The 26,447-nt window shown below is 37.5% G+C and overlaps 11 protein-coding genes across 11 annotated transcripts; 5 read left to right on the top strand and 6 right to left on the bottom strand.

Annotated features, from left to right (window-relative positions):
* Nucleotides 1–37: 37 nt before the first annotated feature.
* Nucleotides 38–2,347, bottom strand: RHIMIDRAFT_220506 (uncharacterized protein). The gene is made up of 3 exons (XM_023607412.1): nucleotides 1,186–2,347; nucleotides 309–1,134; nucleotides 38–250 (listed from the first exon to the last, which is right to left on the bottom strand). Exons 1-3 carry the CDS (start codon nucleotides 2,150–2,152, stop codon nucleotides 91–93), a joined length of 1,953 nt encoding a protein of 650 aa, XP_023461456.1. The 5' UTR covers nucleotides 2,153–2,347; the 3' UTR covers nucleotides 38–90.
* Nucleotides 2,348–2,914: 567 nt separating this feature from the next.
* Nucleotides 2,915–4,007, bottom strand: RHIMIDRAFT_208929 (fatty acid elongase; the record flags this gene model as incomplete). Its single annotated transcript, XM_023607095.1, has 4 exons — nucleotides 2,915–3,283; nucleotides 3,349–3,422; nucleotides 3,475–3,786; nucleotides 3,851–4,007. 4 exons carry the CDS (start codon nucleotides 4,005–4,007, stop codon nucleotides 2,915–2,917), a joined length of 912 nt encoding a protein of 303 aa, XP_023461455.1.
* A 193-nt stretch (nucleotides 4,008–4,200) lies between these two features.
* Nucleotides 4,201–4,707, bottom strand: RHIMIDRAFT_242402 (uncharacterized protein; the record flags this gene model as incomplete). Its single annotated transcript, XM_023609771.1, has 3 exons — nucleotides 4,201–4,252; nucleotides 4,303–4,536; nucleotides 4,586–4,707. The coding sequence occupies 3 exons, from the start codon at nucleotides 4,705–4,707 to the stop codon at nucleotides 4,201–4,203; spliced, it is 408 nt and encodes a 135-aa protein (XP_023461454.1).
* A 4,315-nt stretch (nucleotides 4,708–9,022) lies between these two features.
* On the top strand, nucleotides 9,023–10,488 carry RHIMIDRAFT_274088 (Rho GTPase activation protein). The gene is made up of 4 exons (XM_023612435.1): nucleotides 9,023–9,185; nucleotides 9,243–9,368; nucleotides 9,425–9,640; nucleotides 9,702–10,488. The coding sequence occupies exons 2-4, from the start codon at nucleotides 9,245–9,247 to the stop codon at nucleotides 10,382–10,384; spliced, it is 1,023 nt and encodes a 340-aa protein (XP_023461453.1). The 5' UTR covers nucleotides 9,023–9,185; nucleotides 9,243–9,244; the 3' UTR covers nucleotides 10,385–10,488.
* A 915-nt stretch (nucleotides 10,489–11,403) lies between these two features.
* Nucleotides 11,404–13,823, top strand: RHIMIDRAFT_96206 (Noc2-domain-containing protein). Its single transcript, XM_023615933.1, has 5 exons — nucleotides 11,404–11,568; nucleotides 11,618–11,648; nucleotides 11,707–11,770; nucleotides 11,828–12,362; nucleotides 12,413–13,823. Exons 1-5 carry the CDS (start codon nucleotides 11,481–11,483, stop codon nucleotides 13,609–13,611), a joined length of 1,917 nt encoding a protein of 638 aa, XP_023461452.1. The 5' UTR covers nucleotides 11,404–11,480; the 3' UTR covers nucleotides 13,612–13,823.
* Nucleotides 13,824–13,879: 56 nt separating this feature from the next.
* On the bottom strand, nucleotides 13,880–14,545 carry RHIMIDRAFT_249066 (uncharacterized protein; the record flags this gene model as incomplete). The annotated part of the gene is made up of 2 exons (XM_023610581.1): nucleotides 13,880–14,013; nucleotides 14,068–14,545. The coding sequence occupies 2 exons, from the start codon at nucleotides 14,543–14,545 to the stop codon at nucleotides 13,880–13,882; spliced, it is 612 nt and encodes a 203-aa protein (XP_023461451.1).
* Nucleotides 14,546–17,931: 3,386 nt separating this feature from the next.
* On the top strand, nucleotides 17,932–18,141 carry RHIMIDRAFT_208945 (uncharacterized protein; the record flags this gene model as incomplete). Its single annotated transcript, XM_023607097.1, has 1 exon — nucleotides 17,932–18,141. A coding segment is annotated over one exon (210 nt), but the record flags the coding sequence as incomplete, so codon positions are not given.
* A 328-nt stretch (nucleotides 18,142–18,469) lies between these two features.
* RHIMIDRAFT_242396 (uncharacterized protein) lies at nucleotides 18,470–20,737 on the bottom strand (the record flags this gene model as incomplete). The annotated part of the gene is made up of 1 exon (XM_023609770.1): nucleotides 18,470–20,737. One exon carries the CDS (start codon nucleotides 20,735–20,737, stop codon nucleotides 18,470–18,472), a length of 2,268 nt encoding a protein of 755 aa, XP_023461449.1.
* A 744-nt stretch (nucleotides 20,738–21,481) lies between these two features.
* On the bottom strand, nucleotides 21,482–22,439 carry RHIMIDRAFT_242395 (uncharacterized protein; the record flags this gene model as incomplete). The annotated part of the gene is made up of 2 exons (XM_023609769.1): nucleotides 21,482–22,326; nucleotides 22,376–22,439. 2 exons carry the CDS (start codon nucleotides 22,437–22,439, stop codon nucleotides 21,482–21,484), a joined length of 909 nt encoding a protein of 302 aa, XP_023461448.1.
* Nucleotides 22,440–23,127: 688 nt separating this feature from the next.
* Nucleotides 23,128–24,769, top strand: RHIMIDRAFT_316597 (uncharacterized protein). The gene is made up of 6 exons (XM_023615064.1): nucleotides 23,128–23,340; nucleotides 23,392–23,421; nucleotides 23,484–23,583; nucleotides 23,644–23,839; nucleotides 23,905–24,246; nucleotides 24,302–24,769. Exons 1-6 carry the CDS (start codon nucleotides 23,226–23,228, stop codon nucleotides 24,704–24,706), a joined length of 1,188 nt encoding a protein of 395 aa, XP_023461447.1. The 5' UTR covers nucleotides 23,128–23,225; the 3' UTR covers nucleotides 24,707–24,769.
* An 11-nt stretch (nucleotides 24,770–24,780) lies between these two features.
* RHIMIDRAFT_274084 (WD40 repeat-like protein) lies at nucleotides 24,781–26,271 on the top strand. Its single transcript, XM_023612434.1, has one exon. The coding sequence runs from the start codon at nucleotides 24,806–24,808 to the stop codon at nucleotides 26,180–26,182; it is 1,377 nt and encodes a 458-aa protein (XP_023461446.1). The 5' UTR covers nucleotides 24,781–24,805; the 3' UTR covers nucleotides 26,183–26,271.
* The last annotated feature ends 176 nt before the right edge of the window (nucleotides 26,272–26,447 follow it).

Here is a 26,447-nt window from a genome sequence, read left to right as displayed (position 1 = left end):
ATAATAATAATATATATATTTATATGTAAAGGAGAGGGCCGGCATAAAAAAAGGTAAAAATGAAATGCGCGCTTTTGAATAAAAGATTTATTACTTAAACATAAAGAAGGATGCGCTTGTTCTCGCAGCTTTAGCGTATGCATGCAGCTCTTTTCGATCCTCCAATGTCCATTTTTCTTCTTCTGGTATACTCTTTGATTTTGCATTGTTTCCATACTTTTGCTTATACTGCATGTATCTGTCATATAATCTAAAAGGATGCAGATAAGTACATGTATTAATAAACTTAGGATATCTCTGTTTCTTACGCTTTGTATTGAGGGATATTGCAAACACCGCCAACAACAACCAAAAAGGAGTTCTCAGGTAATCCGTGATAAACACGTCGAATGTACGAGTCTAATGTTTGAAGCTGAGTAGCACGTTGAGCATCACTGGCAGCACTGGGAAGCACAGTGGGCGCCCCGCTATCTTGCTGCTGTTGACGCGTTAATGTGTCATCTGCTGTAATATATCGAGTAAACAAGAAATTCTTCTCCTTGATCTTTTCCAACGTCAGCTCCACTAATTCCTCATCTGTATCTGTACGGTGATAGTCACCCGAGAGCGTATCGCCAAACAACCTTGTGGCAGATCTTGCGCTCTCAAGAATGGCGCTGGATCGTGGGGGACGATTGGCGCTGAGACGGTCAAAGACGAGTTCTACCTTTTTAAATCGACCAAATCGAGGTTTATTCGCAAGCTTGAGTTTGAACAAATCTAGTGTGGCACGAGCATCTTCAGCTGAATCGTGACCCATGAGGGATTGATTATGTCCCTGAATGTTTCTCTGTAAATAGGTACGCGCCAAGTGCTTCAGTGAAGGCTTATAAGGTGGACCTCGCATATGATCATATAATCTAGAGGTATCAACGCAGTAAGGGTGAGCTAGTTGCATTGCTTTCAAATCGTTTTCTAGACCGTGGCCAACCAAGATGACGTTGTGATCGACAATCTTTCGCACATGTTTTTGAGCGCGGCGTAAAGAGCATGTGGTGGCGCCCATAGCTTCAGGAGTGATACCTGAATACTGTGTCAAGTAATCAGTGATGGGCGCATCAGGTTTGACAAGTTCATCTAATAAAATACTGCCATCTACGAATATTTTAGTAACCCTTCTTTATATCTGCAATGTGATTTGATTACCTTCATCAATAAGCGTAATACGAGCTAATGCGCTGCCCTTTTCCGTCATGACCATTTCACAATCTACTGCAATGATTCGTTTAACAGGCTTCATGACACCGTCCACAGGGGGTCGAGTTTCTTTCCAGCCATCAGGTAAAGCAGCGGTTGGATCTAAACATGTGGGTATCGGAAATCCTGCCTTTTTCATCTCATCCAACGTCAACATGTAATATTCCCTCATGTTATCCTTAAATGCCTGTATTTTTTTTTGGTTTTCGTCAATCAGCTTTTCCTTTTTTGAATTAGATATGCTACACTGCAACATATCGGCTACAGGCGAGCTCAATTTTTCCTTTTCGCCCGAGATCATGTGAACAAGCATATACCGACTCTGTTTTGTCAAAAAGGGCATGGACGATTTACCAATCCATGCCTCTTTGGGAAGATCTTGAAGATCAACAAATGGTAAGTTCGACTCCTGAGGCAGACCAAAATAAGAGCAGTTCAATCCAGGTGCATAGATCACGACCAACCGTTCGACTTGTGATTTATTGATAATGGTGCACCAAGGCAGATTGCAAGTTTCTGAAAGTGCGTAAAGAATGAATTCACGTATCTGTGTCGTTGGTATTGCCTGTGTTAGGCTCTTGGGATTGAATTGAAAGGCGGCACGAGTGATCAACTGACCGTTGACATTAGCCTTGTTTTTCCTCTTGAGTTTTTTTTTTAAACGGATCGCAGCTACTTTGGCTAGTATTTCTTCTTCGGTTAGTTCCTTCTTTGCTGCCTTTTTGTTTTTATTGCCCTTGTCTTTGTTGTTCTTGTTGTCTACCTTGTTCTTCTTTCGAGAATTGTCGTTGTTGCTATCTTGGGCAGCACGCTTTTTTCCATTATGGTTCTCTTCTGGCTCATCGAACGAGACATGAATTTTGGTAGCAGTGTCGTAACGTTTTTGGAATCTGTCAATGTTTGGCGTAAACTTCATTCGATCGATCAAGTGACAAGAAGGCAGATAATTTTTTGCTGCATGTTTAAAATAATAAGCCACATTTTTCTATTTTTGGGATATTCAGGGCGACTTGACTTTTGGAAAAAGAGACTGTAGAAAATTAAGACTATATAATGCTTGCTTCATGTTGCTACTTGGATCAGCTGCACAGTATGAGGTGGTATATGCAGTAGTTCACAGATTAGAGTGTTATCATGAAACAGTAAATAAAGAGTTGCATGTAGATTCATCTGTCGACAGTAGTCATCATATGTATTTAGTAGTGTAAGTTGTACATTATGTGTCATTTGCGTTTACATTAAAAATAGAATGTATATATATGCATATATATATTAAGCTCAGGTTTAAAATACAAGACGTCATTCAAGCAAGTTATGCTTGTTGGAATCAAGGACCTGCCATGATCATTTAGTCCGCTACTGTATGACAATGGAAATAGATAGTAGAAAAGTAGGATATCTCTGTATGTCAAGTAGAAACGTCAAAGTGTGCGTAGACTGTTGTGTCAATATATATTATACAAATGTATCCAAGCAACACCCTTGTGTTGTCTATTTTAAAGAAGTTATCAAGGTCCTTTAAGAATGTAGATATTACATATTACAAAATGTGCGTTCCACATAATTTTGGCTCAACACCAATCTTTGCACAGACTTCATCGGTCAACGCTTCCATGGTTACACGTGATTTGTGGTGCTTAAAGTATGAACACGTGTTTATTAAGAATTACTAGTAATTTTAAATTTTCTTAGGCTTGGTTCTATTATTATTTTCTTTGGCTTGACGAGCTGCTGCCTTCTTGGCTTGGTATGTCATTCTATAAAAGTTGATAAAGAGCAACAAGTATGAACTGAGGAGAGCACAACCAAAGAGAGCAGAGGTTTCAGTACCAGCGCAACTTCCCTTGTTTGGCAAGTGAGGCCAGTAAGTGTAAGCGAAATAGGTGTAAGTACAAAAGTAAACAACGAAGAGATCGATGATGAATTGAGTGATTTGCATGGTGGTCAAGTATCTCTTCCACCAGATCTTGGCGCCAGCAGCTGTACGGAAGTAGTAGTAATACATAAAGACGTGTACTGTCAAATTAAGGACGATAGGTACCCATGACTACAACCCAGAACGTTAGTCGGAATATACACTTTTTTAATTTTTCACATGAATCTTATTCTTACCACAGAGGTTTTGCCGTTGAGCTGAGTGTAGCAAAGGACCATGGTTAAAGAGTGATGATAATAATGAAGGAATTCTACAATAGAGTTAATACCCACACCTACACATATATAACAACAATAACTTACCCAACTTCTTCTTCTTCAAGACCAAAAAGATAGTATCAATCAACTCCCAATACTTGACAAGATAGTTGAGGTAATAAAGCAATTCTAAGGGTTGTGTCCAAGATGATTGATCACAAATGGCAGCCAAGAATCCTTTGTGATAAATGATAGGAAGGATCTTCTCAACCATTAATACTAAAAGTGCACCAGAGACCAAGGTCAATAAGACATTGTGAACCATGAAAAAAAACTTCAACTTGAAAGCAGGAAAGTTCTTCATCAGGAACTGACCACCAAAGATGACAATGAAATAAGTAATGCAGGTGGTAGTGACTAATGAGATGTTAGACCGAACCTCATCTCCTTCTCCTTTTATATATATATATATGCAACTTACCTTCTTGAACTGTAGACAGTGGAGTCACATTAGATGTATAGTGAAAGTCAGAAGCCTTTTGACCTAAGACGGCTTCATAAACCTTTTCGAATATAGGATACAGTGGTAAACCGAAAGGAGTTTCGGGGCTAAAATGAAGGCTCTTCAGACTTTCCATTTTTAGTGTTGACTTTAAAAGAGGAAGAGAGAAAAGAACAAGAGGGAAAGATGTCAAATCAATGAAAAAAAAAGCTTATTTTATATGAAAATTTTTTATTTTTTATTTCTTGTTGAAAAAGGGGGAAAGTTAACTGAATAAGGAAATAATTGAATGTCCGAAATAAGACCCAGTAAAAACAAGAGTGGCTGTATCAGACATGGTAAGCTTGACTTTCAAGGTATTCCGCCCATGAAACGAGGCCACTAGAAATAAATATATAATTAGTTAGATACCTAACGTCTATGTTACTTACTCTCCATTTAAATCATCTTCTTCTAACGTGTGATCAATCATTTCAACAATATCATTCAAGGGAATATTAAAGTGTTTAACATCAAAGTCAGTATAGGTTGCTCTTAGTTCGTGTCCGTCCAAGTAACCATCTCCATTTGAATCATGAAGAACAAAGAGGTAGTATTGGATATTGGTTTCATTTAGATTGGGTAAATCATCCCTCAGGATACCTTTGAAATGTTCTTGAATGTGCCTACAATTATCTTAGTGATTTGGTTTTGGTCAAGTCATTTACTATTTACTCCCTGGTACTTTGATAGTCGCCATAATTGGAATGATCTGGTTTTGCATAATGATGAGTTCCAGGTCCGGCAAAGACAGACTGAAGGATGAAGAATAAGACAACGATAAGCACTCGATACATGTAAAAAAAATAAACAAAAAAGAAAAAGACGAAATAGAGGAAGGGGCTTATTTTTATTATTGGTCATTTTCTATGAAAGGGGGCAACATTTGTTTATATCGACAGCATAAGAAATCTTTTTAGTCTGAGCTTGCAATACGCGTAATACCTTCCATTTTCGGAGCAAGTCATGCTTGATTTTTATTTGGATTTGACATTCATAAGGTGCAGTAGAAAGAGACTAAACAGTTGGTATATCATCACTCAGTACCTTTTATTTCAACCGCAAAACCTTATAACAGCTTTCACTTTGATATTATGTCCTATAGTGAGTGTGATGGATACGTATCACTTTTCATGATTATTCTTGCTGTTTAGCTTTGGAGCATGTAGCATGGAGAATGGCTAACATACATCTTCTTTTTGGAATCAGAGATATTCTTATGTAAAACAAAATACTACAGTCAACAACTCCATTACTTTAATGTTTTATTGAATCATTGTAGTACCCACACTACTATTCAGTGTTTAAATATAATATCTAGAATTGAACCTGATGTGACTATAAGCTCTGTTACACCTCAACAGAATGTGGTCAACGCAGTTTAAATAATTCAGTTTCTTCATATGCATTTATCATCTCTTTTCTCTTTACTTTATTCCGAATAAAGATACACACAGTCTCATCGTACTTTTACTTTGTTTGATACCAACTTCAAACTTAATACAACAAATAGACCCTTTGTACAAGGACAACCATACTTAGAAAGCATGGGCCGCTAGTAAAGGGCAACAAGAATTACTGTAGATGAAAAGTCACAATATAAATCGGGTGGTTTGGCTTAACCCTTTGGATTGAAGAATTTGGAGTTACCATTGCTTGAAACTTCAGGTCGTTTTTCAAATACTGATTAAACCAAAATTAAACTCGATAACGACAGAAAGGAATATTTGGTATCCATACGATGCTCAAATGCATTGCCGATGTTTCCTCTTTCGGTTCGGCTGAGGTAGGTAATATATTATTCTCCAAGATATCGTAATGGATTCCAATAGTGTTTGCATGATAATAGAAATGAAATTATACTTGTGGAGTGCTAGCTACCGCGAAAATGGCTTGTTTGACTTTTGGAGGAAGTTTGAAAGATATAAAGAAGACATTGTTTTATTATAATTAAAGGAAAATAAAGCGTGGCTGAGAGCTATTGTGGTAGGTACACCATTTGTCTTTAAAGTCTGGAATAATTTCAAGACCAAAGCCGCATCGTGAAAAAACTTTTGGAACCTATCAATAATCAAAATGAAATACCAATTAGTAACGACCAGCCATTATATTCACAAGGACAAATCGGTCAACTCTTTAAAGAGCTTAATAAACGACTGGAACTCTACGAGGTGTCTTGCTCCTTTACTATCCTTTTAGCCTTAACGGAAACACAACTGAAGTTGTCACAAACTAATGATCCTGTGATCGTCTTGATAGACTTACACCATTTTTATGTACAACCTGTATGTGATGCGACGTGTTGGATTCGCTGGTTGTACATACCAAAATGTAGAGGCTATGCTTGGCAGGCTTTCAATGGCTGCCGTAACGTATGTATCTTTTGATACGCGAGCTTACGCTCAAAGCACGGACACTGACAGAAAATCAAGCTTGCATTTCTTTTACGTAGAAAACTATACATTAATGAATGATAGTTATTCAAACGTGATCATGAGCGTTTTTTTTTTCAAGACATGAAAAACGCTTTGTTCAAGACGATGGCAAATTTAAGGCTCCAGAAACAGCAAAATTCCTATTATTGGATTAATGCAAGATTCTATAAATCAGAATATCCGTCATATTGCTGATGCTTTTGTTGGTCGCATTATCAATTTACAAAAAGGGTAGCCTTGTATATTCGGTTATTGAGCGTCGAGTGCTCTTGAGTTTGAATTCATGATAATGCTTTCATGTAACATATCTTTTGGTGTGAGTACATTTGTTAGCCAATGACTAATAGCAAGCTATAAGTGTAAGCAGATAATTATGCATCGGTAATTTTTTGGGCAGCTCTTAAATCACTGTCTACTTTAATTGCTTCCATTATATTTGTCAAATTGTCCATTTTCACCATTGTTTTATGCTTTATAGTAAGCTCTGATAGACATTCCAACATTCAAGTCAACATACTGAATACAAGGTCTTCAAGATGTTTAGAATTTTCAGATAAATAATTGCTTTCAAAAGCATCATCATTAAGAAATTGCATCTTAAAGTAAACAGTGTTCTTCATGAGAAAAAAAAAAAAGAGATGATATATCATAATTACACGTAAGTGGTCTTTGTTGGTCAAACTGATAGCATAAAATTAAAATGTATCAGTAGCAGCATTCTTTTTATCCCTTCTTCTTGAAAAGAAACACAAGCTAAGATGGATATTTTATAAAACCATGCTTAGCGTGGCACCATGTATTGAAAAGTTTTATTGGGCTACATCATAGGTAATGGGTAGAGATAACCCACTTAGAATTAGTCTAACTTCTGGGTGTAATGAAGCTGACAATAGTCACGCAAAAGACGATACACTGAGATTAATGGACAACGCCAGCTATTTGCTGTACAATCCATTGGAAACAAGCTGACCTTACTTTCAACAAGACGTTTGGCTGATGACCAATGGTGCTTTGCCGAAATACGATCTGCTATTTTACCAAGACTGTTGGGGCGACCGGTACTGTTTGTTTCGTGTGATGAAATTGCTATCGACTCTCAAGGTAAAGTTGAAATGAAAAGTTGTCACTTAAAACCAAATGAAATTGCTGTATAGCCTGGTTCATCTTGAGCCAGGAGAAGGCAGGAGCTAATGAATCTGTTGGAAAGCTTTTATCATATTTCGAGCACCAAAATAATGAATATGGCCACATCATCAGCTCATTTTAATGTTAATTAAATACTCCTAAAACGTCAAATAAAAGCAAGTTTTTGCTCAAGATTCATTGTTGATAATAACCAACCAAATGCTAGAAGGTTAAATGTTATCAGCTGATAAGTATAGTGGTCATCACACCTTACTTTACAGGTTTAACTATTCAGCTCCGACAGTAAAGGTCTCTAGACTATAGATTTCTTTAAAGTATATCATCATTAGTCAAACAAAGTCATTTATAATTTAAAGTTTAGCGTAAAAAGTACTATACAAGGAGTGTCTGAAGTGATTCCAGTCTTCATAATCCTTTTAAAGATTGTAGCTTCCACCACAAAAAGAAGTTGACATCGCTTCTTTGAAGCATAAACACGTGATGGGCGTTCCAACCGAAGCAAATCGGACAGGATAGCTGCGCCAGTAGTCAAGAAGATTGACTTTTTGCATAAAGAAACTTATTTCTGATATAGTTCTAGGCAGAAAATTGAAATAAAAAGACTTGGTAATATTTATTGCCACTATAGGCAATCTATTGACAATAACTTCAAATAAAGCACCTAAATCAAGAATATCTTCTAAAACAAATGGATAGTTATATTCACCCGACTTGTGTGTGTGTGTGTTCTGCAGTGATTTTCCCTCCATTTTATACTCAGGAGCAGGAACAGATTTAATTAAATATCATCCTACTGAGTCATCAGGGAACCATTCCGTTATCAGATGCTAAGCTATTGTCAGGGTAAAATTGTATTACCAATCTAGTAGTATTACCAAAAAAAATAGTGTGTGTTGCTTGATATCTCTGTGTTTGTACAAGAGTTTCAAGTTGGTTATCGTAAGATTCACCAAGATAATTTTAAAAAAGACAATCGTGTATAGGATAATATATTTCTTAAAAAGGGATTCATTTCGGACTCCAACTGTAATTATCGACAGAACAATAAACAAGCGCCTTTTTTATACATTTTCTATCAATCCCCGATGAACTCTAATCTTCATTTTCCCTTTTTTATTTTTGTTGTATTAAACCCTTTTCTTTATTGTCATAAAGTGAAATCTGGGGAATGTGTCAGAAATACATAAATTTTTGACAAGCATTACAAGTTTTTTATTTATCTTTTCGAAAATACTTCATTCCGTCAGCATCTATGGTTACATCCCAATGATGTGTTACAGAGGGTAACCAAACAGATGGTTTAAAGCAAAAAATGAAAAAAAAAATGTTACAGTGAGATTTTCATATTCTTTCGCTTCTTCTTATGGCTCCAGTTACCAAATTGGATATGCTCATATTAAAAAAAGGGCGTGATATTTAACGATGCTAGGACACAGATCACTCTGGTGATACGAGTTTTCATACAGGCTTGAAGCACTATTAAATGTCCGACAAACATTTATTATTTTTATTTGGCTGCCCTTTTTGTATAGATTTCTTCTTCTTTTCTGTTCTTCGATATTGTTGCTTGTTAAAGAATATGGTAACGAACAATAATCAGCTTGGAGATAAAAGGAGACAAAAGAATCTGTTGTCTTTTTTGACAAGCAGTAAATCTAATTTCTTTAGTAACAATAATAATAATAACAGAAAAGGTAAGACAGACAAAGAAAAAAAATTGTAAAGTGAGATATCAACATGTTTTTTCATAGCTATGATCACCAAGGGAATATTTGGTGCACCTTTAAAATCAGCCTCAATGTGTGGCTCATGTAATCAATACGGCTTGATCGTACCTGATCCTGTGTATAGGTGCTTTGAAGAAATTATGAGCAGAGGTAATGAAATACATGTGTACACTGAGATTTAAATATTCATTTCCGCATGATTCCAGGTCTGTTCACCGAGGGCATCTTTAGGCTATCGGGTGCGGCTCCCGATGTAGAGCAGCTGCAGTATGATTTTGACAGGCCACCTACTTATGGAAAATACTTGGACTTAAAAGATAAAGATATTCATGCAATCACTGGTGTTGTTAAGAAATATCTTCGACAATTGCCTGATCCTCCTATTCCAGTATCAAGTCATGAGAGATTTATTCAATTCTTTGGTAAAATGCCAAACGTCATTGTGTACAACTTTTCTAATACGCCCTCTCTTTTTTTTTATAGACGAGTCGTACTCTCATAATGCAACAATTAAGGCATTTGCTGCCATGATTCAACAGTTACCTAGAGAGCATTTTCATCTTGTTCACTATATTATTATTTTGACATCGTCTATAAGAAAACACTCAAATATCAACATGATGAACCCAGAAGCACTGGCTATCGTTTTAGCACCTGTCTGTACTGGACTCGAACTCAACCTGAAGGAAATACCTTCATGGGTAAAACGTCATACGAAAATGGAGGATATGAGTCATTTTATCGAAATGAATACCAAATGGACACGCATTTGGACATTGTTGATTGAATATAGCGACACATTACTTGATCTCTGGAAGAACGCAATATGGCAGATACCTCAATCTATGGGTAGAAACACCTTGCCATGCCGCCCTATGCATAATAAACCAGTGCATCAAAACAGTTTGCCTGTCTTCCAGGAACATGAAACACTATTGGAAATCACACCATTTAAGCCACCTGCAAGACGTGCAAATAGTACGAGTAACGAAGAAATATACAAGGTTGTTGTGATGAGACCAAGGTATAGCTCAAGGAAGTCATTACCGACCATTACACGATCCTCGCTCACACTGGATGATGAGGAGGAAGAAGAAGAAGAAAGTAATGATAGTGAGTCCTTTTATTCTTTATTTTCAAGGTCTTCAGTTAGTGTAAGCCACTGAATTATAGATACCCTTATTATTTATTCTTCCCTTAATAAACTTTTTGTTTTTACGTGTATATTTTGTCATTCTATATTTATAAGCCCAAACATGTTTTTTACGTCATTTTGATTGGCTCGTAAGGTTGCTTAATGGAGTATCTGCCATATAAGGGAGACATACCATTGAATAGTACACCCCAACATTTGTCATATCCAATCATGGTTCATTTTGGGTCAATAACGTATTAAACAAGTTAACTGAGTGGGGGATGAGTCACATGAGTATAGTTTTCCCTCTGCTTTCATGCTACTTCACATGGATATGCTTCCGAGGGAAGTAAAAAGTATAAAATGCCAAAAACACAATTCCCCCCTTTTTTATCATCTTTTTTCTTTCTTTTGGTTTAAACATGTCTCTTATCGCTCAAGTCACTCGCCGTCAATTCATTAAACCATTCACTCGTGCTTACTCTGCTACTCCTGTTGCTGCCTTTGGTAGACAAGGACCTATAAGAAAGCAACAAGAAGATCAAGTATCTAATGAAAACTCAACTGTATATGTTGCTCAAGAGGTTGCTCCTGCTGAAGATGCTACTTTTAGTCCTATCATCAACCACGTCTTTGATGAATAATTGACCATAGTTTGGTCCTTTTGTACATAGCTTTTTTACTTTTTTTTTATACCAAATAAACTCAAAGTCTTTCGACAATCTTCTTTGGGTTACACGATACTAAACTGCATTATTCAAAGAAAAAGTCATGCGTGTACAAACGAAAAGATCGACCTTTTAATAAACACAAACGGGATATACAAGATAAGAGTTCGTAAGTGCGTATACAAGCTAAGCCTGCTTACACAATTGTCAATCTGTATACATTAAAACCTTGTTCGTAAAACAACCCTTGTTATTGTACGTTTGTTTCACACTTGATCATGTTGGCCCTTGTTCAATTTATGCATAATTTGACCACAAAACGAACCCAAAGAAAGTTTCCTTGTTTGTTTATGTTAAAGCCATCAAGGACAAACAGTCACATTTTTGATTGAATTTTCGACAAGTATGGAATAAAGTGTTTTCCCCTATATTTTCTTTTTTTTTGTTCAAACATTAAACATGGTGACAACTATTCAAAAGAAATCAAAGGCCAAGTCTACAAAGCAATCTAAAAAGACTATTGAGAAACCAACCAAGAAAAATAAAGGCAAGTTTGGTTTGACATTTTTATTTTTCAATGACTTATTCCTTTTTAGGAATCAAAAAGGCAGCTGCAGCAGCTATAAAGTAAATACAGCCAGATCAGAATGTTGAATTTTATTGATTGTTATTTTTTCTTGTCTAGGAAAAAGACAAAAAAGCCATCTAAAAAAGAAGAGGAAAGCTCAGATGATGAGGACGTCTTTAAGGTATGTCTTTCTTAAAAGAGTGTCTTTACCTAAAAGGGAAAACTAATATGAAATTAGAAATTGCAGCAAATTATGGATGAGGATTCAGAAGCTAGTGAGAACGTATCTGATGATGATGATGCATTAGACAGTAAATCAGCATTTTTATCAGAAGATGATATAGATCAAGATACTGAGATGGAGGATAGTGATGTAAAAGAAGAAGAGGATGATGAAGAAGAAAATGATGATGATGAAACAGTGGACAGGTTAAATAAAGATATTGATCAGCATAAAAAGGATCTGGAAGAATTAAAGGAAAGAGATCCAGAATTTTACGAATATTTAAAGAAAGAAAATGATGGGCTTTTGGATTTCAATGAATCAGATGAAGAAGAGCGTGAACAGGATGAAGAAGAGAGTGATGTAGAGGATAAACAAGCAGCAATACCCGTTTTAACAAAAGACAGATTAAATGAGTGGATTCAGAAAATAAATGCCACAAAAGATTTTAGAGCATTCAAGAGTTTATTATCTGCATTCAAGACAGCAGCCAGAATGTCAGAAGAAGATGACAAGATTACGTTCACTATCAAGATTGATGACCCTAATGGTATTCACAATTACTCTACATTTGTAAAGTGATCTAATCGACTATTATAGTCTTTTCAAAGGTTATCATTACAACACTTCGATGTGCACCTACTGTTTTTTTACATTACCTTAAAGCTAAAAAAGAAGGGGATTCGCCCATGAAATCAGGTCGTTGGAACTTTTACAAGTCATATGTCAAGTCCTATCTCACCAATCTTATTCATCTCTTACGAAACTTGACTGATGCCGACATGCTTCGATTGACTGTGAAAGAAGCTGAAAAGTGTACAGTACTGCTCGTGTGCTTTGATCGATTGGCCAAAGAATACCTCAAGACCTTGCTCAATCTATGGTCCAGCAGCATGTCCTCAGATAGTGTCCGTATCCAATCCTTTCTGGCTATCAAATCTTTAGCTATAGCATCTGTGCCATCTGGAAAGGAATCCAAGGCACAGGGTTACCTTGACATGTGCTTAAAGAACGTATATCTGACCTTTGTCAAACACTGCAAAAACACCAATCCTCACACTTTGCCTGTGATCAATCTTATGCGTAATCTTGCTACGCAACTCTATGGCATCAATATGACTTTGAGTTATCAGCAAGCATTCGTCTATATTCGTCAACTAGCCATTCATCTTCGAGCAGCCATGAAGAATAGAACGGTTAAGGATCAAAACATGGTATACAATTGGCAATACATTCATTGCATTGATTTTTGGGCTGATGTGTTGAACGCTTATGCCGGGCCAATGAAAGATGAAGAAGGAGATGAGGTCGAATCACCATTGAAATCACTCGTCTATCCTCTGACACAGGTTGCCATGGGTACTATTCAACTGATACCTACCGCTCAGTACTACCCACTCCGATTCCATGTGCTTAGATGCTTAACCTCTCTGGTTCACAACACAAATACATATATTCCACTGACTGTCTACGTCATTGAAGTCCTGCAAGGAGCTGTTGCGATGGAAAAAGCCAAGAAAACAGGAGGTGTGCCCCTTGATTGGGATACTGTTCTTAAAGTACACAAGAAGATCATTCATGGTCGCATGTATCAAGATGATGTCCTGGATCAATGTGCAAAGGCTTTAAAGAACTACTACAAGGAGTATTACGAGAATGTTGCATTCCCTGAAATGGTCGATACAGATATTGTAGCTATCAGGCGATTCTTGAAGCATTCCAAGAGCTTGAAAGGAAAGGAAAAGTTGCTTAATCTGGTGAGAGAGGTAATGAACACAAGATTAGCAGTGTTGGACTAGGACTGATTTTTTTTATTTAGCTTGAGATTAAGCAAAAACAAGTTCGTGAAGAAAGAGGAACTAAATTTCCTGGTCGATTATAAACCATGTTTTTGATTTACTATAAATACATTGTTTGAATGCGTTGATACTTTTTCTCTTTAAATATACGTGATTAAGCATCCATTTTTATACATAACGATGTGAAAGGTATATGGTTTTATTTTATAGTTTCAAATAATGCTGTGTAGCGTTGATTTTAGATGTTGCAGACTGATTTATACAATATTTATGATGGCACATAAGCTTCATCTTCTGACACATAAGATACATAACGGTGCAGCTCTGTCAAACCACCAGCGACTAGTCCAAACGTTGCTCCAAAAAGGACAGAATATCTAAAAGAGCCTTTTGGTAGCTTTGCTATTATACATAAAAGTGAGAATCATTGTGAGAAAATACGATCATTTGGCTTACACAAGATAGAAAAAATGGTTCCAGTCGCGACACCGGCAGTAACCGAATTGACAACATCCGCCTGTCCCTTCACCTCGTCTAGACCAGCCTCAAGTGTTCCATACAATAAACAAAGACCACCTGTTCTACCAGCATATCGAATGCCTTTTTTGACTCCTCCGAGCATCATTTTATAATTTTTGGTCTTGTGATAAAAATACCATCCTTGAACAGTCGTCGGTAGCTTATGTGCATTTTCTGCCAAGTATTGCAGACCAGATTGTCTTCCTCCTATAAAGGCTCCTATACCAAAACCCCATAGGGAGCCGATCGTTGACATGAGAATAATGCGAGATTGTTTGTCTAATCCTGCTCGAAGCATAGATCTATCCACATTATTGTTTTCTTTAACGTTCTCTTCAATAGGTGGGACTGTTGTAAAACTGATATTATTATCAAGAGAAGGTATATGAGTATTAGGCGTAGGTGGAGCAGACATAAAGAAAACACAAACAACCCTTGGAGTCGTGACAATAAAAAGTCACTTTTAAAATCGGGGATTAAATTGCATGCAAATGGGCAACAGTCAAGAATCAGTACAAGACTGATGGACTGATAAAGCTTTTTGGGGCTGAACGATCTTCGTCTAACCCTTAATCATATTGGAAAGCGGTCAGGAGCCTCTAAGAGCAAAAGCTCAAATTCTACCAATACAAGATTGTATTTGTCGCTTTGATTATGCTGAAATACATTGCTGATGACTATGCTTATGCAGCGGTCTAAGGGTTCACCAAGGTGAAGGCATTTTTCCTTCATGCTACCAGCAAGATTTGTTGTCAATGAAAACAGTATAATCTATTCTGATTTTTTGTTTGAAAAAGTATGGGTAATCAGCTGCATCTCTGGAGCATTAGTTACAAGCAAAAAGGTGTCTTTGATCTTTGGAGGGAGACAAATGTTCAAATCAAACCAATATTTAAAGACAAAGGTAATCTTGTACCTGGTTTAATTCAGTTCTGCTGGGTGGCCAAAGCAATATACTATATTTTATTGATTATTGACGTTAATTTTATAAATTTTACGTAAAAAGGCGACAAAGAAATATATGTTTGAATAAAACGACATCATGTCAAGAGAGAGATAATGAGTATATATAGAAAAAAGAAAAAAAGTATGTCAGTATTAGAGTACATATCCTAATATTAGTTTTACTTACCACCAAGGTGCATTCTGGGGAGGGTAGCGATAACTACACAGGATTGTTTAAACAAGAAAAAAAAAAGGAACGGAGGACTAAGAAAACCCAGAGCATCAGAAGAAACTATTGGGGAACGTTCCAGATACACGCCAGAGAGCGAAGAGGGCGGGACAAGCGAGTCAGAGCAAGGACCATGAGGACAGGCTAGTTTTGATTGGTGAATCTTTGAACACTCAGAGGGACACTTGATAACTGCTGTAAAGAAGCAAAAAAAAGGACTCAATTAAAATGGGTTTTTATATGTTGTTCTTTTTCAAGTAGGGTACCATTTTACAAAAAAAAATTACTTTCCGGAAAGAGTGTATAACCCTTTATGAGTTATATAAGTAACACTAACGGTATTGTTGAAATAGGGTATAATGGAAGAGTTCATAAGAAGCATTGTGGCTCTCAAAAACGCCCAGGGCAGCACTAAAGCAAAATACCTATATAGCGCTGAAAAGCCAGAAACTGTTTACTAATATAATCAACCCGATTATATTGAAGCTGATGAAGGAAGAAGGCAGTTCTGGAAAGTCAGCCTTAGATCCTCTGTACTCCCTTCCACATCCTTAATATGTCAATTTCTATTTCCTATTTTCCTTTTTTTGTTGAAAAATGACATTTATTGATAATAATTCTAAAAATGCATTAATGCAGTAATCGTGTTACCTTACGAAAGGAAACATCAACTTCACTACAGAGTTGTAACGAATCTGAATGCTCGCTAGCATTGAAACTCAAGGATAAACTTGAATGTAAAATTAGATCTAATGCAGCAAACTTCTCAAAGGATAATGCTTCAAAGACAACTTATTCCACAGCATTCAACGTGCTGAAGCTGGAATATTCATTTCTATTGACAATATACACAAAAATTTACGATTAACATAAAATTGAAATAAAGCTGTACGATTAAACAACCATTTTTTCTATTAAAGAAAATGAAAAGACCACTATGGGCGCATTGAAACTATATAAAAGTAAATCTGTGCACTTTATTTACAAATTATTCGCATACTGATAAAAAAAAAATGATAATTTCAGACAATAATAACAACTTTTTCAGTTACGTGTCATTTACCAGTGCTGACCACATTTATCTTCTCCCAAAAAGACAGAATTCATTGCCTTTTTAATAATAAAGAAAGGATTGGTAATCAACTAAAGTGTAATCGCTATTGATCTTGTAATGTGACTGTATTAGATACTCGGACATTAGAAACGCTTTTCAAGCCTGCTACTTCAGGCTATTTTTTTTCTTTCTCATTTTAGGAAAATAAAAAAACCAACATGTCAACAACAGAATGGACCATTTTAGAAAAGCTATTGCTTTCTCAGGCTGTTTACAAGTATGGAGAAGATAATTGGTTTCAAATAGCGCGAAACTTGAAGCATCACGCTCTGTTAGATCGCCCTTCTGACTACTTTAATCAAAAGGTAAGACGCAAGGCAGCAAAAAAGTTAATTGGCTTTATTTCGATTTTTATTCTTAGTGTTTATAGAACTGCTCTCTTCAATATTACTTAATGATTGAAGACATGGACAAAGAAAAGTAATGACGACAAGTTATCTTTTCTGCTCTCTATCTTACCCTTGTTTTTTTTATCGTGTAGGCGTCAACAACAGTCTCTTACAACCCAGGATATGCCAGTCGTCGTACGTTTGGCAAGACAACTTTATACACAACGACTAGAAGAATTAAAAAAGGAGATAAGCGAAGATGAAGAAAAGTTCTTGGCACTCGTATCTGAAATTGAGGAGATACGCGCCGGAAAATGGGATAATCAGTTGTTGAAAAATAGCAAAGAGGACATAAAAAAGGAAGATCAGTCTGAGGAACATCTTTCGGAGTCTTTGGAAATAAAAGAAACTCAAGAAATAAACGCGAGCAATGATGAAAAGAAAACAGAAGAAATGGCTATTGCCGAAAACGAAGATAAGCAGAATGAGGAAATAGCACAATCAACAGATCGAGAGCAACTCGGACAAGAAGATATCAACGATAATCGAGAGCAACAGTCAGCGATTGATAATGATGTAGATCAAGCATCAAATATAGATGCACCAGTGCAGCCAGAACAAGAAAAGCAAACAAACGATATTGAACAGACATTGCAATCTTCTACTGAGTTAGATGCATCACAGCAACCACAACAAGAGGAATCGCCAAAAGCAAAACTAGAGACAGTAGATGAACCAGAAAAAGAATCAGAGCCATCAAAAATAAGAGACACATCCAACGAGAGGGACACTGTTGTCTCTGCTGAGGAACCAACATCAATATTAGAGCTTAGCACTGAGGAAAGTTCACGAATGGCGCAGAAACGCCAAGCAGAAGACATAGCTATGTCGGAGGAACTTCAATTAAAACGTAGTAGATTAGATAATCGTGAGGAAGCTAATGCTGAAAGTGAGATAGAGAATGAACCCTTGAACGCAGATACAACAAAAACGGAATACTCCACAGGTAAGTAGATCATAAGGAGAGAGGAGAGCATACTCATATTCAAAACTTTGTTTAAGATCTGGATGTCAGCCAAGGCACGACTCCTGCTGAAATAGACTATACAAGAGATGGAGAAGAAAGTGGTGCAGGTGAAAGTAATGCACCTACGCCAACAAATGAACGCAGTGGTAGTCACAGTAAAAAGTTGAGCAAGGAAGACCCAAGGCATAAATCCTGGTTGAAGAATATCAACTTGCTTTGGCGAGAAATTGCGAATCATAAGAACGGTACGATGTTTATGAATCCAATTAAGGAGTCCATTGCTCCTCAATATTATGATATTGTAAAGAAACCCATGGATTTGAAAACAATAAAGAACCGAATTAGGGATGGAGTAAGTGCACTATAAAATAAAAATAGGGTATTAACTATGCGCCTTAGCTAATAAATACAACTACCGAATTTGAAAGAGATGTGATACTTATGTTGACTAATTCACTAATGTATAATACAGAAGGCACTGAAGTGTATCAGATGGCAAAAGAAATGCTAGATGACGCAACAGAGCAGATAAGGATATTCAAAACTGCAGACGAAGATACATCAGCCAGCACACATACAAGGGCTGCATCTATGGCAGCAAAAGAACGTAAAAAGAGTTTGGCTAATGAATAGAAAAATAAATCGCTTGATTATCTTTTTAAGTAGATATAAAAGGAGGGTATATTGTTATTTATTTATTTAATCATCACATTTCTGTTTCTCTGGAAGTCCTCCAACAGCTTGTCTCCGTTACCTTGTTGTCCGCGCGCTTTTCGAGACTTTTCAAACTCACCATCCATCATAGTACTAGAATCAAGTTCATCTTCATTGTAAGTTTCTAGAGTGTAGCCTTGCCATTCATACTCTTGAACTTTCATTGCGCTTTCTCTTTGCCAGACCGCTTCCATTTTTGTAGCATGATACCCTTTCCATTCTTCAGATGTTTCTGACTGAGATGATGCTCTCCTTGGACTGTCTGTGCTGCTATTAGGTCCAGGATAACCCTTCCAGACCTCTTCCTCGTCTTCTTCTTCGATTAAGCTACCTGATTTTGGAACAGGGTATCCTTTCCATGTCTCTGAGTCATTGTCGTCATCTTCATTCACTGGATATCCTGACCATTTTTCTTCTGATGCCAATGATGTGTTGCTCTGAGCCTTGGCCTTGATCAATCCGTGAGGTATGAATTCTCGTGCAGTTGGAGACAGGGTTGATTTTGGTTTACTGGCTGCAGTTGACGTCTTGGAAGCAACAGAGGTGCTCTTTCCTTCATTTTCTTTTGGTGATTCCTTCTTATCACTGTGTTCCACTTCCTTGGAAGTTTCTGGTGTGCTCTTTTCATCTTGGTTATGTATCTGATGTGGTGTAACCTCGTGTTTGACTGATGCTTCATTATTATTATTACTCTTATTATTATTATCAGTATTAGGTTTTAGACTTTCTGCTTTTGGAGCTTCAGTTACTCCGCCGTTGTCATTGCTGTTGTCGTTGTTGTTGTTATCATGACTACTGTTTTCGTCATCACTATCATCATCATGGTTACTATCCTTGAGTTCTGAACTTGGGTCGATGGATTTCTGGTTGACAACAACATCTTCTTCCGATACGTCATTTTCTGCAACCATCTCAACTTCGTTGCCACCAAGAGTCGGAGATGTTTGTAATACGAAGCTTGTACGTCTTGAAATTGAAGCACTAACTGGTGGCATATATTTCTGAACGTCGAAAAGGTCATCCTCTTCACAAGCAATTTGTTCCCCTTGCTTCAAAGGTTCGACTTCCATACTTTCATCGATCAGTTGATCTTTACGAAGGTAAACACGAGACACAAGCCAGTGATGCACAAGCAGGTCGCCGGGTGCAAGGTGGTTCAAGTTAGATGTCGGAATGACGGCAGTGCGAAGACCTTCGAGGTGAATAGGTTTTGATGCTGCAGCTATTGACGATCTTTGACTTTTCTTTTTATCACTTGAAGAATTCGAGAGTATATCCTCCAATAAAGAATCGCTAATGGTAGAATTGCGCTGGCAAAGTTCTAAAATGGAGATTTCAATATCCATCTTGTGAGCTCCAGGGGTAGACAACACAATATCTCCACCCAACATCTGCTGGTCTTCATTATCACCAGCAGTATAGATGGTTACAATCGACTGAATAGACGAGAGGTGAGCTTGAATCCACGGAATGGCAATCATCATATTACCGCTACTATTGCTGCCTTCTTTGCGATGGTGAATGTAAAGATAGAGCTCAAGCTTACTGCGAAGAACATTCCGGTAGGCCTGGTAGTTGTTGGCAGGGGATATAATTTGAGCCAAATCACGGAACATTTCCTTGGTACGTGAAGAACATGGTTGCCATATTCTCTTTAATCGGCGGATTTCAGGCAGTGTAAGAGCCTTCATGATGGCAGCAAACCCAGAAAAGTCACGATAGGCATGCAAGAGTAGATAGGCAACTCGTATCAAGTGCGCAACGAGACTATCCTTTGGACGAACAGGTGGTACAACAGCAGGTGTAGAAGTGTTGTTGGGTTTAGTGAGTTCAGCCCAGTAGATGAGCTGATGAGCCATACTGTGAGTCAAGTATCTGTGGAAGTCAACAAGATGAGAAAGCTTTGTCTGCTTCTGGTCTAATTGTAAAAGTGCTCTCTTGTTCAACAATACACTGGTATATAACTGGCAGTCGATAATAGCTATTTGACGAGCTAGCGTATCTGAATCCCAAAAGAAAGCAGTTGCTGCCTCAACAGATTGCATCTTTCGAGCTAGTGTATCAAGTCGCAGTCTTTCAACTTCTACATTTCGTATAAGACGTGTTGTATCATCAACCGTTGGAATCTTTTGTTTAGCTTCATTTAGTTTTTCAGATGCTTGCGAAAGAGCATTCGAGCAGAGAATGTACGATTGAGCAATAGGGGATAGTGGAATAAGAGGAAGGCCACTATGATCACTTGCTGCCATCTGTGAGAGTAAGGGCTAGAAAATAAGAGAAAAAAAGAGTAAAGAGTCCTGAGGCAGGCTGAGGTTGCTGAGATATTATTTTTTTATTTTTTCCACAGCTCAAATGTAATAAAAAGACCCCCAAATGATAACAAAAAGGAGCCAAAGAGAGAGAGTGTGTGTGTGTGATAATAAAGTAGTGAAGGGAAGAAAAGGGAAAAGAAACGAAAAGAAGAAAAAAAGAAAAAAACAAGACCTTTGCCTTTAGAAAAAGCCAATGCAGGATGCTACATTAATTTAGGCTCCGTTCATTTAAAAGTTTTTCTTCTCAGTCTTTTTTTCCATGTACAAGTTGCATACAGATTAGCAGATGAAATTAAAGTGAGAGAAATGAAAATAGACATCACGATTTGTGTTGCAGACTCTCAGCCTGATCTGATTGAACCTTTTTTTCTTTGTAAAGAGATACGAGCTCTCATTCAAAAGATTGCGATCGAAGGCTTGCATACAAGAGAGTTTTCTGTTGGAAACATTAGGAAATTAGCTTTTTTCATTTAAAGTCTTGGATAATTAAGACGATTCACCCTTTCACAGGAAACTATATTAAGCTTTCTTTATTGTTTTCGGCGGCTTATTTAGTCGCAATCCTGTAGTATTTTTCAAAGGTTCGGTTGTCTTTGCAAATGATTGTTGCTCCAACGGTAAAGTAAAATCCGGTAATCGTATATCAAAAATAAATTTAAGGAACGGTCAAGACTAGTTTATTTACTTGAAGATCTTATTCATTAAACCTGAAGCAAGAGCTGCATAATCTGTTCTCCCTTGTGATTGGTGCTGTTGTGCCTGAGAGGGCGCTTGATTGCCATAGCTTTGTTGCGGTTGCCCATAGGCTTGTTGAGCATAACCAGCGTTATGGCCTTGTTGTGGTGGAGGATAGTAGCTGCTATTATTTTGATTATGACTTTGTTGAGGAGGATAGTTGTTATTTGATGGTTGGGAGTAGCCGTGGCTTTGTTGTTGCTGTTGACCAGACTGTTGAGAATGACCTCCGCCACCAAGCAATGAACCAACCATGGCACCAATTCCACCCATACCTGAAGAGGAATGCTGAGCTTGTTGCTGTTGACCGCTTCCACCAGAAGAACCCATCAGCATACCTAGTAAACCACCAAGAGCTCCTCCAGCTCCAGCTTGCTGTTGTCCTCCACCTGATGACTGCTTGGACATGTACAGTTTGACTGCCATCATGGCAGCTTGCTGAATAGCCTGGCTTTTACCTGCTCCACCGGCACCACCTCCAGTACTATGTCCACCACCTGATAGATTAGAAGCAATTGACATGGCCATCTTTATCATATCCCCCATGCCACCGCCAGTTTGCTGGCTTCTTTGTAATGCTTGAACAGCTGCAGCATTACCAACAGCTTCAGCAGAATTATTCTGACCGGGATTATTGATAACCTGTTCATAATGCTGCTGGGCAGCTCGAATTTCATGATCTTGAGCAGGTTGATGGCTCGAGGTGTTGCCCATGATGTTTGAGAGTAATGCGTTATATTCATGACTGCTTTCTTCGGGTGCATAATGATATTGACTCTCTTGATGATAGCCTACAAAGTGTTAGAAAATAAGTTGAAATTACAAGGTATATAGCTTTACCTTGATTGGGTTGCCCCAAGTAACTGGCAGCTTCACCTTGGTTTTGATAATTGTTATAGCTCATATTCCTTTGATTAATTAGAAATAAAGAAAGAAAAGAAAGAAAACAAAAAAAAAAAGAACTAGTGACCTTTTCGTAATGCGCGCTTGGCTGAGTTACACATAAAGTCCGTTTCAAGTTTATAGTTTTGTTTTTGTATTTAAATAAAGCAGAGAGAAGTATCGCTTAAGAGTTTGCTTTTGGTATATATATATATGTATGTGTATTACTGTAGCACAGAAACAAAACCAGGTATTGCGTGGTGTATAGTGCCACCAGTGCCAAATGGCGGTACTCAAAAAACTCTTTGCAGTTTTGTACGCTTTGACTTGCGATTGCTCTCATCCAACCAGCAGTAAAGTCTGTAAGATTAAAAGTGGTGTGTAACGACTGTTAGTGGGAGAAAGAGATTATTTTTTCTGACCTGTGAGAATAGAATCAAAACGTGCATCTTATTTATATGAATTATGAGGATGAGTTACAATATGTCTACTTGCTGACCTCTACCAGATGTGAACCAATAACTGGGTGTATCCAGGTATAATCTACAGTGCAAAACCACCGTTTGAGCTTTGGATAGCCACTGATTGGGCAGAGGCTTTATTGCTGGTTGGCGATAGCAAAAACCTCAAACTGGAGAGACAAAAACAGCAGAGTTTTTTTTTGGTACCGCCATTTGGCACAGGCGGTACTGTACTAGCCACATTAGATCCTACAATCAAAATATGCCACACGCTAAAATCTTGGCACCCAACACTTTATATTTCGCTTTCCGAATTATCAGCCTCGCGCTCATCTGCTTATTTGTTAATGAAGCATTATAAAAATAGAAATAACCAATTTCCCTTTTCTCTTTTATTTCTCTTTACTTTCTCTTTTTTAAAAAAACAAACTATGGCTGTCGGAAAGCTTACCGTTGCTCCAGGTAAAGAGAGGAGAAAAGAAGAATGACAGAAAATTCATGAATGATAAATAGTTACTGCACGAGGACTTGCTCATATTGAAGGTAAATAAATAAATTATGAAGGCCCTGGGTCATTATAGGGTCTAATAGAAAAACCTATATAGGCGCCAAACTTTTTATTGGCTGCTTTCTTCATGAATCAGAAAAGCACAGAACACATTCGGTTGATGGCCCCGAACCTATGTGGTCGAATATCTTGACATGGTAGGTTAAGCGCTTTATTCATTATATATATATATATCTTACTCGTTTTATTCTTGCAAGTAATGTGTCTGAAGGTCAAAAGGTCTTGACAGTTGAATTGGTCAATGAAAGTCCCAACAGAGGCGGTCTTCTTGCCTATGGTAAAGTTGAGCTAGACCAAGTCTTCAACCAAGGTACTGCATCAAAATGGGTTGCATTAACTTCGGCTGCTAATGGTCAACCTTTTGGTGAGCTCAAGTTGGATTTATCCTTTAATGTAAGCATGCGACAACAGATGTGAGAAGGGCCAACAGGGGAAAGGGAACTAAAGCTGTGTAATAGGGTTCAAATACTATTAGCTCTGTCACTTCATCTTTTGGTAATATGAACCTGGCTGGTGGTCAACAAGTATCTTACCAACAAAGTACCACTCAAACTAATACTTCCCATCACTTTGGATCAGAGAGCCGTCAAAGCTCCTACTCTTCCCTTGGCCCTGCTAATCCAATCCCCGAGAACTATGGTGCTGGCAATCCTCCTCCTTTTACACCACCTGCTCCTGTCTCATATGGTGCCGATAGTGGTGGAATGCCTTCACCTGTTGGAAGCGGTATCAATACAGAAAATATGACTAAAGAAGAGTTTGAAGAAGCCAAGGCCAGAGGAAAGATTCCTACCTGGATGGTAAGTAATATATCGTTGCTTACTCACAACTATAACTCACACATTTCTCCATTAGAAATATGGTGGTGGTGTCCTGGCTGGTGCTGCTGCTATTGGCTTAACTGCTTGGGGAGCTCATGAATTGAAAGAACACTTTGATCAAAAGAAAGAAGAAGAAGAAAAGAAGCATAAATACGATCAAAAGCCGCCTATGATGCCTACTATGCATCATCAACCTCAAAATTTACCCTACAAAATTGATAATCATCAATACCAAGCACCTCCTGTTGAAAAACACCATAGTTCTGGTGCCAAGTCTGAGCATAAAGAGAAAAAGAAGGAAAAAGGAGAAAAGAAGAAAAAGAAGAAAGAAAGAAGAGGATCGCACTCTAGCTCATCTTCAGACTCTTCTTCCTCAGATTCTGACTCTGATTCTAGCCATAAGAAGAAGAACAAGCATAAGGATAGCCATTGGAAATAGATTTTTTTTGTGCATTAATAAACAAGCTAATCTGGTCCAATCAGAATTTTATCTTTTTCTTTCTCTACACTTTTTTTTTTTTTTTTTTTTTTTTGTATTATGTCGTTTGCTATACCAGGATACTTCTTTGATGTCAAGTCAAATAAATATTACAAGATCACTTCTTCTGGACCATACAGCATGGCTGAACTAAGGAAAAGGCTTGCTGCAGAAGAAGAAGAACGAGAAAAGAAGGCTACTAAAAAATCAAAGCCTATTGTACCAACACTTGGAGACTTTTTTAGACAAAGAGCGACTGGAATGAATCCCCAAGTGACGATCAATGGTCACATTGCCACACTCTTGACTTTTATAAAACCTCAGAGCAAGGTTATTTTGAACAAAGATTTTGAGGATCCAAAAGTGATCATGACAAGTGCGCCCAACTACGGCAACATGCTGGTTGCTTCAAAGCATCGACTGTTGTATAACATTGGGTACCAGATAAATCCAAGCTTTCAAATATGGAGACGTGGGCATTGTCGATACAGCTTGGAAGAGTATACGACCATAACCTCTGTTCACTATAGCTTTAAAAATGCCAGCCAAGACTATGACACCGTCTTACTAAGCACAAGTGATTCAACGATGCGAAGAATGGCTATACCTAAACAGAGACCATTGTCAACAGAAGAGATTTCTCATTTCTTGGACGATGCTGGAACATCTATACGAGATATTGACCATGTATTAGACTTACCCTCATCAGCAACAGAGCTTAAAGAGGAAGCCATGTTCTTTGCGTCTCGTGATATGTTTTGGACATCAGCAACAGACGATTTTTATGACAGTACCATGATTGGTGGAGATAAACATTTATACCAGCTAACAAGCAGTCTGAGACGTGTAGGATCAAGAAAGGTACGATCATCTGTCTTTGATGTGCATTTCTCAAAAAACCAGCCAGCCAACTGTTATGTTGGTTCAAGGGATGGCTCGATTAAGCTCATGGACTTGAGAGAGAACACGATGCGTTTTAACTTTATGTTTGAAGCATCGTCTTCAGTCACTAAAATGGCAGAACTAGACCGTCATCAGCTATTAACGGTCAGTATGGATGGTTCGATTGATATATGGGATAATCGAAGGCTAAGGTCAGACCCTGTTCGCAGCCTAAAAGGTCATCGAAATGAAGCTACTCACAATCTTGCGTTTGATATTGATTTGGATAACAAGATGCTATTAGTTGCAGGTGATGACGGACATGTCCGTATTTGGTCTTACTCCAACTGTCAACATAATCAACCTGTTTGGAAATCAAACAAGTTCCCAAAGCCTGTTACTGCAGCTAAACTATTTATTGATAAGCAATTCCCAACCATTCAACCCAATTGGTCAACCTATTGTAAACTAAAACGACATAATCCTGGTTTATTAATATATTCTGAGGAAGATGACAACAACAACATACCTATTGCCAGATATTTCAGCATGTAAATTATTTTCATTATGTATATATTAATATGTGTATAAAATAAGCTTTGTTTACATGAATGCAAAGCTCAACGTAGAAGCTTACTCTCGAGGGTTTTATTTACTTTGTATTTTTACTTAATGTGATAATTTATATACTATGAAATGTGTAAAAAAAAAAAAAAAAAGGAAAAGGTATAAAAAAAGCATATCAAACAGCAAAGAGGTCAATGTATGATGAAGAAGTACAAGCGCAGATTTAGCATAAAACGTAACAAAAAGTCACGAG

The sequence above is a fragment of the Rhizopus microsporus genome (assembly GCF_002708625.1).
Source record: "Rhizopus microsporus ATCC 52813 unplaced genomic scaffold scaffold_31, whole genome shotgun sequence".
Lineage (NCBI taxonomy): Eukaryota > Fungi > Mucoromycota > Mucoromycetes > Mucorales > Rhizopodaceae > Rhizopus > Rhizopus microsporus.
Note: the sequence above shows the minus strand (reverse complement) of the source record. Positions and strands in the feature narration are given on the sequence as shown.